At 32.8% G+C, this 13,792-nt stretch overlaps 1 protein-coding gene across 1 annotated transcript; it reads left to right on the top strand.

Annotated features, from left to right (window-relative positions):
- Positions 1-5,552: 5,552 nt before the first annotated feature.
- Positions 5,553-6,350, top strand: LOC129228534 (uncharacterized). Its single transcript, XM_054863215.1, has one exon. It carries the CDS (start codon positions 5,553-5,555, stop codon positions 6,348-6,350), a length of 798 nt encoding a protein of 265 aa, XP_054719190.1.
- Positions 6,351-13,792: the final 7,442 nt, after the last annotated feature.

Genomic DNA, 13,792 nt, shown 5'->3' with positions numbered 1-13,792 from the left:
GCCATCTGGTGGATACATGGACTGTGTCATATCAAAGAAATGAAGAAACGAAAAAGTGGACAACAATGAATGCTATCTACTGGTGTTTAAGGTTCATCCACTGCAGTTAGGGTTAAAATTTCAACGATCAAAGTATCATCAAACAGGCAATTGCGTTGTTCAAATGTAGAAGCAATTTTCATCCGTCATACTTTGACGGGAGAATTTCAAGTTTAATATAAAAATGAATACTTGGTTGAATAAAATAAAATTATTTATTACGTCTGAAGTAATATTTAAAAAAATTGCGACAATTCTCTGTAAGCAAATTATGATCATGAAAAGTGAAAAAAAAATACCTCAACGTATTTATTTTAATCTATTTCTTGCACTTATGCAACACATCTATATATTTTATCCAAGCTATGTAAGGTAAATATCTTCTCTAGCATTAAAAAGGAATTACTGAGTTCATCCAAATGCTATTTCAGAGAAATTTAAATGGTGTTGAAAGGATTCAGGACACACAATCGTAAACTAATGACACATTTCCTTACTTAAGTATGCATTTTTTTTTATCTTATGGCAAAAAATTGAGTATGATAAATCAATTTTAGTTCTTTCCTAAGTGATGGTAGGGTGGGAATATTTGAATTATCTTTAATGTACTTTTAATGAAGGACAGGAAGATTCAGCAAGAAAAAAAAATCTTTCATAACTTTTCGTTTCTGAAATTCTGCCGCTCGTTTAATTCTCAATTTTTTTTAAATCTGTGTCTCAAGGAGCTTTTTTTTTAATTTGTTTTTTTTATATTTTTTTATTATTATTCAACAGAGCACAAGTGGTAAGAGAAACAATAAAGGGCTTAATGAAAGTTTGAACAATGCAAACTGCTTTTTTTTTAGCGCATGTTCTTTTTTTTAGCGCTGACATAAGTCCTTGTTTTCAGCACTTTGTAGCACTTATGAAGCACTTCTATAATTAAACTAGTAGTTTTTACTCTTATTTTTGCAGCAATACCACAGGGACGCTCTTTACCACCGACGGGAAATGGACAGTCTTCGACCAGGTAACATCATCCTTTTCAATGACATTGGCGACTCCAGCCGGCAGCAATTTATTGTAAAATAAAATCCTTGTTGTTTCTCGATGAAATATTCTAATAACTGGGACTTGAATAAATCTGTTAAAATCATTTTTGAACAAAAGAAGGCAATAGTTTTAGAAGTGTTCCTGAATGTACTTCCAAACTATTTTTAAACGGGCCTTAAATCTGTTAATAAATGTGTTCCTAAGGTTTACGAATATTGCGGTACACATTCGGAGCATAGTCCAGTACACTTTATCTTTAATGGAGCATATTCAGGATCCACGAACACTTTTTCTGAATTAAAGTGTTCCAAATCTGTAATGCTGCATATATACCCTGAAGTTTACCAGACACATTTGGAACCCTTTTTAATGATAACTTTAAAGCACTCTTCCTGAAACAGTTCTTAAAAGCATTTCTGAGAACACATTTTGGAAGTTTTCGAAACACTTTTGAGAACACTTTTCGAATGTCTCATTTGGTTCTGCTCACTGTTTCAACACTTTTCAGAAAGCATTTAAAAATATTTTTTGAACACTGACTCATATCATTTTTTTTTTCGAAACCTTTCTGAGACTTTTTACAGCATTTATACAAAACTCTTGTGATTGCACCTGCAGATTTTGTTGTTAGTTTAGCAGCAATCTCGTGGGACATCAGTCAACATGTAGTCGAGCAATGGACGGTCTTTGACTAGAGAAGGCTATCCTTTTTGACGACATTCGAGAAACGAACCAACAACGGTTCAATTCTAATAGCTGCATATTAAAGCTGTATTGACTGGTAGCTAAATGGATTTGTTAAAAATATGGTTGTACGAAATAAAGCGGTGATTTCACAAACAAATTTTTGTTTTCAATCTGTTCCTGAATGTGCCCAGAATTTGTTCTCAACCTTGTTCTAAAATTTAAATCTAGAAAATACAATGAGCGAGATACATTACTACAGATTTGCTGCATATGTCAGTGTTCTTTCTTTTTATTGGATTGCATTTGGAACGCATTTTAGTACATTCTGGCAAGTGGATCACTTTTTTTTAATGAATGTGTTCTAAACATGTATTCAATGTGTGCTAGAATCAGCAGTGTATGCGTGATTATGTATGTTAAGCTTTTCAAATGCCTAACTAGGTTCAACAACAAAAATTTAGTCCTAGTAAATTTATGAATCTTCAATGAAGATTAATAACTCTCTTTGAACTACTTTCCCAACGCAAGTAGGAGCTGTTTCCGGCAAACTATTGCAGATGAAACAGATATACGAAGAAGAGTTTCGCAATTCCAATGATGTTATGGTTGATCATACACACTTTTTGAGCACGTTTTGAACACGGAAGCGTGAACACTTTGATGCACATTTTTTGGAAGTTTTCAAAACACGTCCGTGAACACTGTTCAGAACACTTATTTGATTCAATACATTTTCTTGACACTTTTGATGAAGCATTCGAAAATATGTTTTTAACCGTTAACATAAGTCCTTCTTTTGAGCTCTTTGTAGCACTTATGGAGCTTCTTCTATGATTAAACTAATAGTTTTTACTATTAATTTTGCAGCAATCTCACAGGGACGTTCTTTACCACCGACGGGAAATGCACAGTTTTCAATCATGTAACTTCATCTCTCTCAATGACATTCGCGATTCCAGCCGGCAGTGATATATTGTAAAAAAAAATCTTGTTGTTTCCCGATGAAATATTCTAATAGTTGGGAGTTAAATAAACCTGTTGAAACATTTTTGGACAAAAGAAGGCAATAGTTTTAGAACTGTTTGCTGAATGTACTCCTAAACTATTTTTAAACGGGCCTTTGATCTGTTACTAAATGTGTTCCTAAGTGTAAGGTTGGGCCGTGGTAGCCCGATCAGTATAGTGTCGGATTCGGGGCCGGAGGGTCCTGAGTTCGAACCTCGATGGTCGAAGATCCATCGTCGTCATTAAAGGGGAATGGGCGACGTTAAATATGCTCGTGGTCTCAATGTCCTCCAAGTGAAACGATACCTCTGGGGGTGCTAGCACCAGGTAGCTATTAGCTCCTGGTCTAGTTCTAAATTCTCATTAACTGTTCGATCTGGTGATGGTGCTGCCGTCTATCGCTATATAAAATAATGAAGGCAAGGCACTTAGTATGCAGTTCTCGACGTAAATACTGTTGTAGTCAGTTGTGACTCGGAATCGAAATCGAAATCGAAATTTAAGTGTAAGGTTAACGAATATCCTTAGCAGTACACATTCGGAGCACAGTCCGGTACACTTTATCTTTAATGGAGCATATTCAGGATCCAGGAGCATTTTTTCTGATTTAAAGTGTTCAAAATCTGTAATCGTTATTTGCAGCGTAAGTTTTGAAATAATTCTCGCATGTGGACGTTATTAGTGGAGCAAGCATGTGAACTGTGGGAGATGATTCAAAATAAAGAAAAGAAATTCTGGTATTTAAGCTTGCTTGTCACGAAGTATCATTGAGTTTTGATACAATGTATGTTATGTGGACCTACTGAAAATGAGGAGATAAAAATCTTTTAGAGAACTTTTTCTTTATAAGTTTGAATAAGAATGTTCCAGTCTTGGTAGCGGGAAAAATATCCTAGCTAAAGGTGAAGGTTTAGTGGACCCCATACGTGTAATATTATGGTTTTTATAATATTAATTATCAATTAACATAATACTTTTAATTTTCATTTGAAAGAGCATGCTAACAACATAGGATCTGATCATTTCTTAAATAATTTGACCACGTTTAACATTAAAAAAACATTTATTCGGTACGCTTTCATTGTTTACGCTTCTGCTGAAGACATCACAAATGATGAAATGCTACTCACTAATGCCATTCACAGAGTGCAATATTTAATTCGTTTCTTGATTATCATAACATGGAAATGCGGTAGACAGATGCGCCAAAGCAAATCATTTGTGACGTCATAAAGACCACGCCCTATTTTCAAAATCGGACATTAAAAAAATTAAGCGGTGGGAAAGTTAAAGTTTTTTCTCGCTCAATGTTATTATTATTATTATTTGCTTATTTATTAATTTCAGTGACTAAAGGTAGTACTTTTGACTGAAGGAAACAATCCCATTATAATAATACTAGATAGCATTATCACCATGGTATCGAAGAACTATCCGGTAGGTGCTTTAAGACAGGGTGATAGCACACGACAGTCTATGTCTTCGAATTCAAGGTTTCTAAAGTTAACATTAACCAAGTAAAATTGTAGTTATATAGCAAATATTATGACTCATCCTAGAAGCTTAACGTTTGAAAGTCTTAAAACAGTACATCCTAGTGGCTTTCTTTGTAGGATATTCTGGTTATTAAGGCTTTGCTCAATATTTTCAGAAATTTGAAAGATCCGTACAGACTTATAAAGCTTGATTGATGTATTATTAATAGCAAAAATTTTTAAAAAATTTTTATCAGCAGAAAACTGCACTATACTAGCTTTTAAAATTTTTGAACAATGTTTTGTAACTTCTGGTGAGTATATTATGATCGATTTTTTCTTTTAAAAAACCTACACAGTTCCGAGCATCGATTTCAGCTTTTTAAAATGGAACAACGTTCTGCACTTGACGGATTCTTTTCAAGCAGATATTTTGAGAAATTTCAGAAGTGAGATTTTCATTTTTAAGTAAGTACTTCAAGTTTTCTTTCTAAAGATCGAAATTCGAAGAAGAAAAAAACTTCACTTCTATATAATCGAAAAAGACATGAGAAAAAGTTTAAAGAGTCATATTTTTCCAGCCAAAGAAAGAATTCGGGGTCTTTTCCAGAATATACGTCTTGAGTAAAAGTCATTTAAAAACGATATCGTTCTACAAATGACGCATTTGTAGTTAAGGTAAATAAGAAAATACTTTAAAATTCAGAAGTATATGAAGAGTATCAAGAAGTTTTATGAATCAAAGAAGAATGTATTGCACGTATATATTTATCAGAATGTATGAAAAAGCATTAACATTATTGAATTGTTATTTTTTCAAAAAAAATCTGCTCTTTGGTTAGTTAAGACCATTTTTTTGAAACCTTTTTTATTACTTTTTAATCTACTTTACCCAGGAAGTAATAAATAAGTAAATAACTATAGGGTGCGGAGAAAGTTCCCACAATTTTGTTTAAAACTTTTTTTGGCGTTAAAATCGTATGTTGTCGATTTATTTGGCACATATTATTCATTGGCATTAAACGTATTTGAGGTTTAATCATCTGTTCTTTGTTAGTTCATTGAGTTAGTGAGCTATGAATTGTGAAAATGTGCGTGTTGCTGTCGTTGAATTACACAAGAATGGGAATGAAAACAGCCGATATTATTCGAACGACTGGATTTAAGAGTAAAACAGTCTATGACTCTGTGAAACTCTACAAGGAGACTGGAGGGACTGCCGACCGTCCACGGAGTGGTCGTCCAACCACTGCAACGACTCCAGGGAATGTGCTGAAGATCCGCTGTCGCATCTGTCGCAATCCTGAGCGCTCAATGCGAAAGATAGCCAAAGAACTGGAGGTCAGCGAAAAAAGCGTCCGAACCATCGTGAAAAACAAGTTGGGACTTCGTTCTTACAAGATCAATCGCCTCCACTTCCTCAATGACACAATGAAGCAGAAAAGATTGATAAAAGCTCGGCGGATGCTTCGCTTGACCGCTGGTGCTCGCCTTTCGAAGGTTTTCTTTACCGATGAGAAGATCTTCACCATCGAACCCACACATAATCGTCAAAATCATCGCCAACTGCTTAAGAAGGTTCAGAAGAAGACCGCTGCTGCAAAAATCATCGGACACAGTCACTTTGCAGCCTCCATAATGGTCTGGGCTGGCATTTGTGCCACTGGGGCGACGCCGCTTGTTTTCATTGACAGAAAAGTCAAAATTAATGCTGCGATTTATCAGCAGCGGGTTCTATGCGATGTACTGAGGCCATGGGCAACAGAACACTTTGGCCAAGATACATTCACACTCCAACAAGACTGGACTCCTGCGCATTCGGCTCGATCAACGATTGCCATCTGCAAAGATCTGTTCCCAGGTTTTTGGGGCAAGGATGTTTGGCTCCCTAACTCACCGGACCTCAATCCGATGGATTACTCGGTGTGGTCAATCTTGGAGGAAAAATTCTCAGGAAAACGATACGCCACAGTCGACATGCTCAAAACGGCTCCGAGGCGTGCCTGGAATGAGATACCGGTGGATGCGTGCGCGAGCATCGTCGGCAATTTCAGACTGCGACTCCGTAAATATATTGAAGCCCAATCAGCCAATTTTGAACAATTGCTATAATTTTTTTGTTTAATGTTATTATTGTTGTCTCAATAAAGAGTTTTTATTGCTTTAACTTATTGATTTGTTGAATTATGTGTTAGTTACAGCCTACTGAAATATCTAATAAAATTGCGGGAACTTTCTTCGCACCCTGCAAATTCAGGCGTTCGTCGTATAACACGGTTCTTGTACAACACGGTTTCGATATTACACGGTACCAAATTTGCGATTATTATAACAAAGTTTTGATATTACACGGTACGAAACTTGAATTTAATACTTTATTGTTTTGCTATAATACGAAAGTTATGTTTGAAATAGATGTTATTTCATTTTTGTTTAATAACAAATCTTAAACAAAACAAAATAAGATAAAAAAATAATATAAATAAATCCGTAAATTTCTTGATAGCTCGCGGAAAAATAACGAAAAAGGAAAAGTCTTAAATGAGGTCGTTTCCAAAATTTTAAAAGCATTTTTTTCGGAAAAAACATGCTTAAAAACAGTCTAAACATTTTTTAAATAATTTAAGTTTAATATTTTTAAAAAAAATACTTAAATCGGTGCTATTTCCTCGTTTTACGCTTCTGCCGATGACATCACAAATGATGAAATGCCATTCAGTGTTGCAATTCACGGTCCAAAATATTTAATTCGCATCTTTACTCACGTGTACTGGCGACGATATGGTTGGTAGCAAGCGTAGAGCGCAATTTTAATTCGCTGCTGGATTATTATAACGTGGAAACGTAGTAGAAAGATGCGGCAAAGTGCATCATTTGTGGCGTCATAAAGACCACGCTTTGTTTGAGAAATCAGACATTTAAAAAAATTAATTTAAGAAAAAACTGTTGGGAAAAGGAAAGTATTTTCTAGGTCCATGTTATTTTTTTTCTCATTCTATCCATTTCAATGACTAAAAGTAGTACTTTTGACTGAAGGAAACCACCCCATTTCCCAATTGCTGGAAAAGCCTCAAAACAAAAGCAATAATTTTATTTGTTCGCAGTCAAAAAAAAAAAAAAAAAAAAAAAAAAAAAAAAGGAAACAGACCTTTCTATTTAATTATTTTACTCATGCTAATAAAAGTTAAGCTGGAGACATACGATAAACTTCCGAAGTAATACAGACCCTTCTTTAAAATATTTAAAACTTTTCTCCTGGTCTTAGTGGTTTTGAAATCCGAAGGGAAGAAATATACTTCAGGAATATTTTTTGCGGACATTCGAAAGAGATTAAAATTAAGACATTCTAATAATTATTTCGGGTAGAAAGAGTTCTGTGATGCCATTTTCGGGTCCTAAAATTAAAATTCGAACTGTTCGATTAAATTGTTTTTGGCGTTCAAAAACCACTCTACGCTTCTTCTCCGTAGCAAGTTTGGTGGAGATCCGACATAAACTGGATTTGTGTAGGGCAAATACGCACATACATATATATTCTCTCTTATATATATATATAGATTCCGTGCCCAGCAACCGCAGACGATACTTTAAAAATGAAGATAAGCTTTGTTTCAGAATATGTAATCAAATTAAAATGAAGAATTAGGTGGTTTTCTAGATATTTCTTGAACTTTGGATAAAGTTCATATTTTGCAGCTATTCAAGGGCTTTTTTTCCGATGAGATCGCAAATGAATGATTTTCTATAAAGATGGAATAAAAATATTGTAATACTTTTTTTTCGGGGAGGGGGGGGGGGTTTGAAAGGTAGCCAATGTCTATTCCGTACGCTTGACAATGTGTATACAACATTTTATGATAATTGATTGAGAAGTTTATTTGATTGAGAAGTTCGCGTTATATAATATAAGTAAGGATATCGCTTTAGACAAAAAAAAGTCCAAAATGGAATAAATTATCAGATAAATACTAAAAACAAAAGTGGAGCTACACTGTCAAAAAATTCCGGAACGTTACTGGTTATTTCCGTGGAACGTTTCGTGATTTCATACGTTTTCACCTATTTCCCCAAAAAATCAAGTATCTTCGCAAAAAAGTTTCCTGAGTTTCTAAAAGATGCACGAATCAGACCTTGTACTGGTGTGAAAAATATTTTTTGCTACCAGTTTAAGTACTGACGGAGCGTGTTTATTAAGTGTATCGGCTTTTGATTGTTTACGGCCCGTCCGGATTGACTAAGCTTCCAATGGGAGCAAATAAGTCACTGGATAGCCACAGCTTTGCGAGGCAGAAATTGCAGGCAAGGAATATGCGTGGTTCTTGCTTGCAATTTTCGCGTAACTTGGCCGTCGTTGCTCTAATATTTCTGGAGCTGTCTTGGTAAATCAGGAAGGTTCTAATCAAATAAATTAAACCTATTTAATCTAGTAAGAAGGTTCACGACTGGCTTTAATAGGAGAGATTTCTTAATATTTCAGAAAGGTTGCTGACTTTTATCGGAAATCGTTCCTGGTTTTTGCAAGCTATGTTACTGGTTGAAATTGGGCACATCAGCTGCCTATTATTTTCCAGGAACGTTTCTGAATCGTTTTTACAGTGTGATGGCTAATTGTTTAATAAGTGTAATGTGTACTTATATCGACATAACAAGAAAACATAAATTAATTTCGTGTCCTGTTTATACAGAGGAGCTGGCTATGATAGTATTTTGGCAGTCATTAAGAATTTTTCTCCGCAATTTTTTGCATCCATGAACACTTGCGTCATTTCCATGATAAAATCTTCCTTCACTAACAAATCAGCAAGATCATTTCTACTGTCTAGGAATGGTCAGAATTTTCAATGTGACCGGTTTTGGTTGTGTGTCACCGATGTCGGTATCCTCGTTGGTTTTGGCTGCCTTTGTCACTCCTAAGAGCTTTTCTTGCAGTGAGTTCTGAACTCTGTGAGTTTTATGAGTTGACTTCTGGAAAGAGCTTTGGAACCAATAGCATAAAATGCCTCCAGTATCCCAAGCTCGATTATTAGCACGCTAAAATGAGGTTAATTACGTGTAATCTGCAATCTTTTGGAGTTTTGATTTTAAGAGGGAAAACTTTTTTATCTGTTTGCATTGTCGCATCCGCGTAAAACCGAAACTCATCCGCGTAAAATAAAATAATGGTGACAAATCTTAAACCGCGTAAAATAAACTCGCGTAAAACGAGGGTCTGCTGTAATTTGAAATAAAAAATTCCCATGCTTCGCAGAGTTGGCATTGGACGTAAGTGTTTTGGCCGAATAATTAATCAAAATGAAAGAAATTCAAATCACGGGGAAACAGTCGACAATTTTGTGCATAAAATTTTAGCTTTACGCTTTTTTATTCAAACTCACATTTCTTTTGAAAACTTGATTTTTAAATTTACTTTTTCATTTTCAGAAAGAAAAAAAAACATTCAATAAATTTTTAGGAAGAGGTATCTTTTTTATTATAGCTAGTAATAATTAAATCTCTTAGTAAGGCATTTTATAGAAATTGATTTTACTTTATTTGATTTCTTATTCTTCAGTTTATACAAGCATGGCATTTAGTGTTATAGATGTCTTTTGTCGTTATTCATTTTCACAGTATGTTTCTTTCCATTAATGCTTACTGAAATATTACAAAACATGCTTAAATTTAAATATCACGTCTAAAACAAAAATGTTTAAATCTACTGAAACGTAATGACTAAGTTTGAAAAGTGAATTTGTGTCTTTTTTTTTAAATTTATTTATTATTTAACATAATTCATTAGTACATTTTAATTGTTCTATTTCCTGAAAATAAAATGTATATGTGAATTGAGGGGGAGCCTAAATCTATCCAAAGAAATATCTATAGCCGATGTTGAAAAATCTGTGTCGATATAAGGAAAAGGAGCTAGGGCCAGTTTTGGGCAACATTCTTGCTAAAATCAACTTTTACGACTCTGTAATTAAAATAAAGTGCAGGTCGACCTCTTAATGCAGGTCCATCTGTCAGACTTATTGTTCGCATTAGAATCAAAGACGACTAGACCCACAAGTCATTTGTTTTTAGTCCCGTTGGTACGACAGCATGGATGCACTCCGGTAAAAGACACTCCCGAGTCATTTTCGAATCCATACACGTGCTGCTTACTGGAAAGATAGTATAACGTGACTGGGTTACTTTATAAGGTGAATTTCAAGTCCCTTTCATTGAAGTTACATTGTTTAAAATACTATTTGAGCCGATTTTCGTGACATTGTTGGATGCAGAGATACTTTGCAATGTATGCGACTACTCATTCATACATAAGTTTTCGTTTGTTCCAGTTCTTAGGTAATTGTATTGATAATGGAAAAAATATTCTTTAAATAGCAACCTTTGATTCTAGTTGAAAGTTCTTTACCGATGATTTAGAGCGGCAAATCGGTTTCCTTTAATTTTTACAAATGGGTCGTTTCCGAATTTTTAAAAGTTTTTTTTTTTTGAAAGAGCATGCTTGGAAACATAGATTGTGGCCATTTTTTAAATAATTTGGCAAAGTTTTTTTTTTTTAAAATTATTTTAATCGGTGCGCAGATTTAATTTTATTTTTCTTCTTCCGCGCATGACATCACAGGTGATGAAATGTCATTCACTGATGCTATTAGAGCAGAGAACAATATTTTATTCGTTTCTTGACTCACATGTACTGGCTATTAGTGCTGCTATTAGAGCAGAGAACAATATTTTATTCTCTTCTTTACTCACATGAACTGGTAACGATATAGTTGATAGCAAGCGTAGAGCTCAAAATTTAATACGCTTCTTGATTATCACATCATGGGAACGCAGTAGACAGCAAGCGTAAGCATGCAGCTCACCAGTGGACTAGCGCGCCAAAGTTCTTTACATGTGACGTCACAAAGATCATGTTTTTTTTCAAAATTGGATATTTGAAAAAAATAATATAAATTAAACGTTTTTAAAATAAAAGATTTTCCTCGCCCCATCCTTTTTTTCCCTCATTCTATTAACTTCCGTGACTAAAAGTAGTACTTTTGACTGATGGAAACGACCCCATTCTATATTAAAGGATGAATGATGCCTTTGTATGCCAGTTTTTGGGCAAGATCTTTGGTTAAACTTGTATGCATCAGCATAGCAGATCCAGTTCATTTTCACTGATAATTAAATGTATTTATGACTATTTATCTATTTATTAAAGAGCATGCCATAATAGGAATCAATGCTCTCTTCAACTGTGCCTCTTACATCCTTTAGATTGACTTTATTTTTTCATTTATGTCATTTTATTGATCAGTTATGATTTATTGATTTGTTTTTGCCCTTTTCTTTGCAATAGGTTTTCTTTGTATTCAGTAGAGAGCGCTTTGGTTTACATGGCGAATGAAACTTAGGTCAGGCAATACCATGCTGCAGTGGATTGCGTGAATTTTTGATAGAATTTTTTAAGTTTAATTAAAATTATTCATTTTTAGGAAATCTCTACGATCCTTTGCTTTATGAGTTTTATTAGTTTTTTTTTTTGCTGAAATAAATGATTCGTAATTTACGTTTTATTTACTAATATTAGTAATAATATTGCAATTATTATTATTATTATTATTATTTTTATTCTAATTATTATTATTATTATTATTGTTTTTATTATTATTATTATTATTATTAGCATTATAATTATTTTTATCATCATCGTCAACAACAACAACATTATTACTATTACTATTATCATAATAATAATAATAATAATAATAATAGTAATAATAATAATAATTACTATTATTACTATTATTATTATTATCATTATTATTATTATTATTATTACTCTGCAAACGATAAACTGTTTCATATCGTATTTATTACTTTTTCTGTCTTACGTTTTTTACGGATGTCTTGTTAAGATTTTAGACGATCGAAAAAGGTGCAATTTTATACCACTCCTAAATTATTTCATTTATTATTTTTTAAATAAAAAGATTATATTTTTCTTTAGTTCATGCTTATTTATTATCACCATTTCTTGCATTAATAATTAATTTTTTGTCTATCGCTTCATTTTTTATGGTTTAATTTGTTGTTGTATCGGTTGATTGATATTCCATTCGTGTAATATTTAGAGGCGATAAAAAAATCATAGAATCTGTCCAAATTTAAGGCAGAGAGTTTTTGAGACATGGAACAATTAACTAGGGTATATAGAATTTAGAAAATAAAAAAGAACCTTTCAAAACCAGCAATCCTTGATTATTTTAGAAACAGTTTGGTTCTAATTGGAAAAATTTATTCATTTAGTAAAAATTTTGTACTTACATGTATTTTTTAATGAAACCTTTTTATTACATTCTTCATTAAACTTTAGTTTCAAAATTTAATCTTTGTTTTAAGAAACATTTTTATTTAATAATCAATATAATCTTTTCGTTTAGCATACTTGATTTAAAAGAAAAGATTTTATTCGCCAGGTGATTATACTAATTTCAGCAACCTTTACTAACTTTTTATGTACAAAAAAAAAATTGTATTTATATTCAAATCTGTCCATTATTATTCAGTTTCTAAATCTTTCGTATGGTTCACATCAATATTATACACAACACTTAAACAGTTAAACTTTAAGCGTTGTCTTGCACTTTAGTATTGCTTTCAAATATCTGAATTTGGAGAGCAAATTGCTTCGGAAGACAAAGGAAAAGTTTTTCAAATGTTTGTGCTCAAAATACTTCGACAAACTTTAGAGAAAGTAAAAAAATTGATTTTCACTTACGCCGAAAAGTATTTCCTAAACGGCACTTCTTCCAATACGTTTGGGACTAGGTGTATTTCTTGAGTTGCTTTAGAAAGAGAAAACATTAAATCTTTTCAAATGTACCAAAAATGGAAATGGAACGCTTTTTTGTTAAATAAATAAATACTTCTTTCTTTTTTCTTTGTTTTAAAAATTAAGTGTAAATTATGCAGTTTTCGAGTAATAAAACATTAAACTTGCAAGCTGTGTTTAATTTAAATGCAGGTACTTTTAAATATTTTATCCCCAGATTCGTCGACATTTCAAAGATCCTCTCTCCTTTAATATACCAAAAGATATGATAGAAACTGCAAAACAGAAGAGGGGAAGGGAAATTTCGTGACGGCGAAACTGGGAGACACTCTTTTAAAAAAAATATGTCACTTTATGCACTTTTAAAGGTGTTGCATTTTTTGGTAAAGTAAAATGTGTTGTTTAATGTAATTTTCAGCATGGGAAACGTTGATGGGTAATGCAAATATTTTTTAAAAAAAACCTATCTTCTGCACTTCCTTTACAGCGTTACTTAGATATTAAACAAATATTTTACAGATGAAATGTGCTCCATTTTTGATTAATTTTGAGGTATATTTCTAAGCTTAAAAGCAAAACCATGGATACTATTATTTAATGGAATAATTAGCTAATCGAAACATACATTTAGCAAAAATAAAATATACAATGTTAGATTTGTAATAAGTTAGAATAGAATGGCATTAGGAATTATTACTTATTGTTGATATTTTAACCAAAGATTTTTTTTACCGAACATTCA

Source organism: Uloborus diversus, chromosome 8, assembly GCF_026930045.1.
Source record: "Uloborus diversus isolate 005 chromosome 8, Udiv.v.3.1, whole genome shotgun sequence".
Lineage (NCBI taxonomy): Eukaryota > Metazoa > Arthropoda > Arachnida > Araneae > Uloboridae > Uloborus > Uloborus diversus.
Note: the sequence above shows the minus strand (reverse complement) of the source record. Positions and strands in the feature narration are given on the sequence as shown.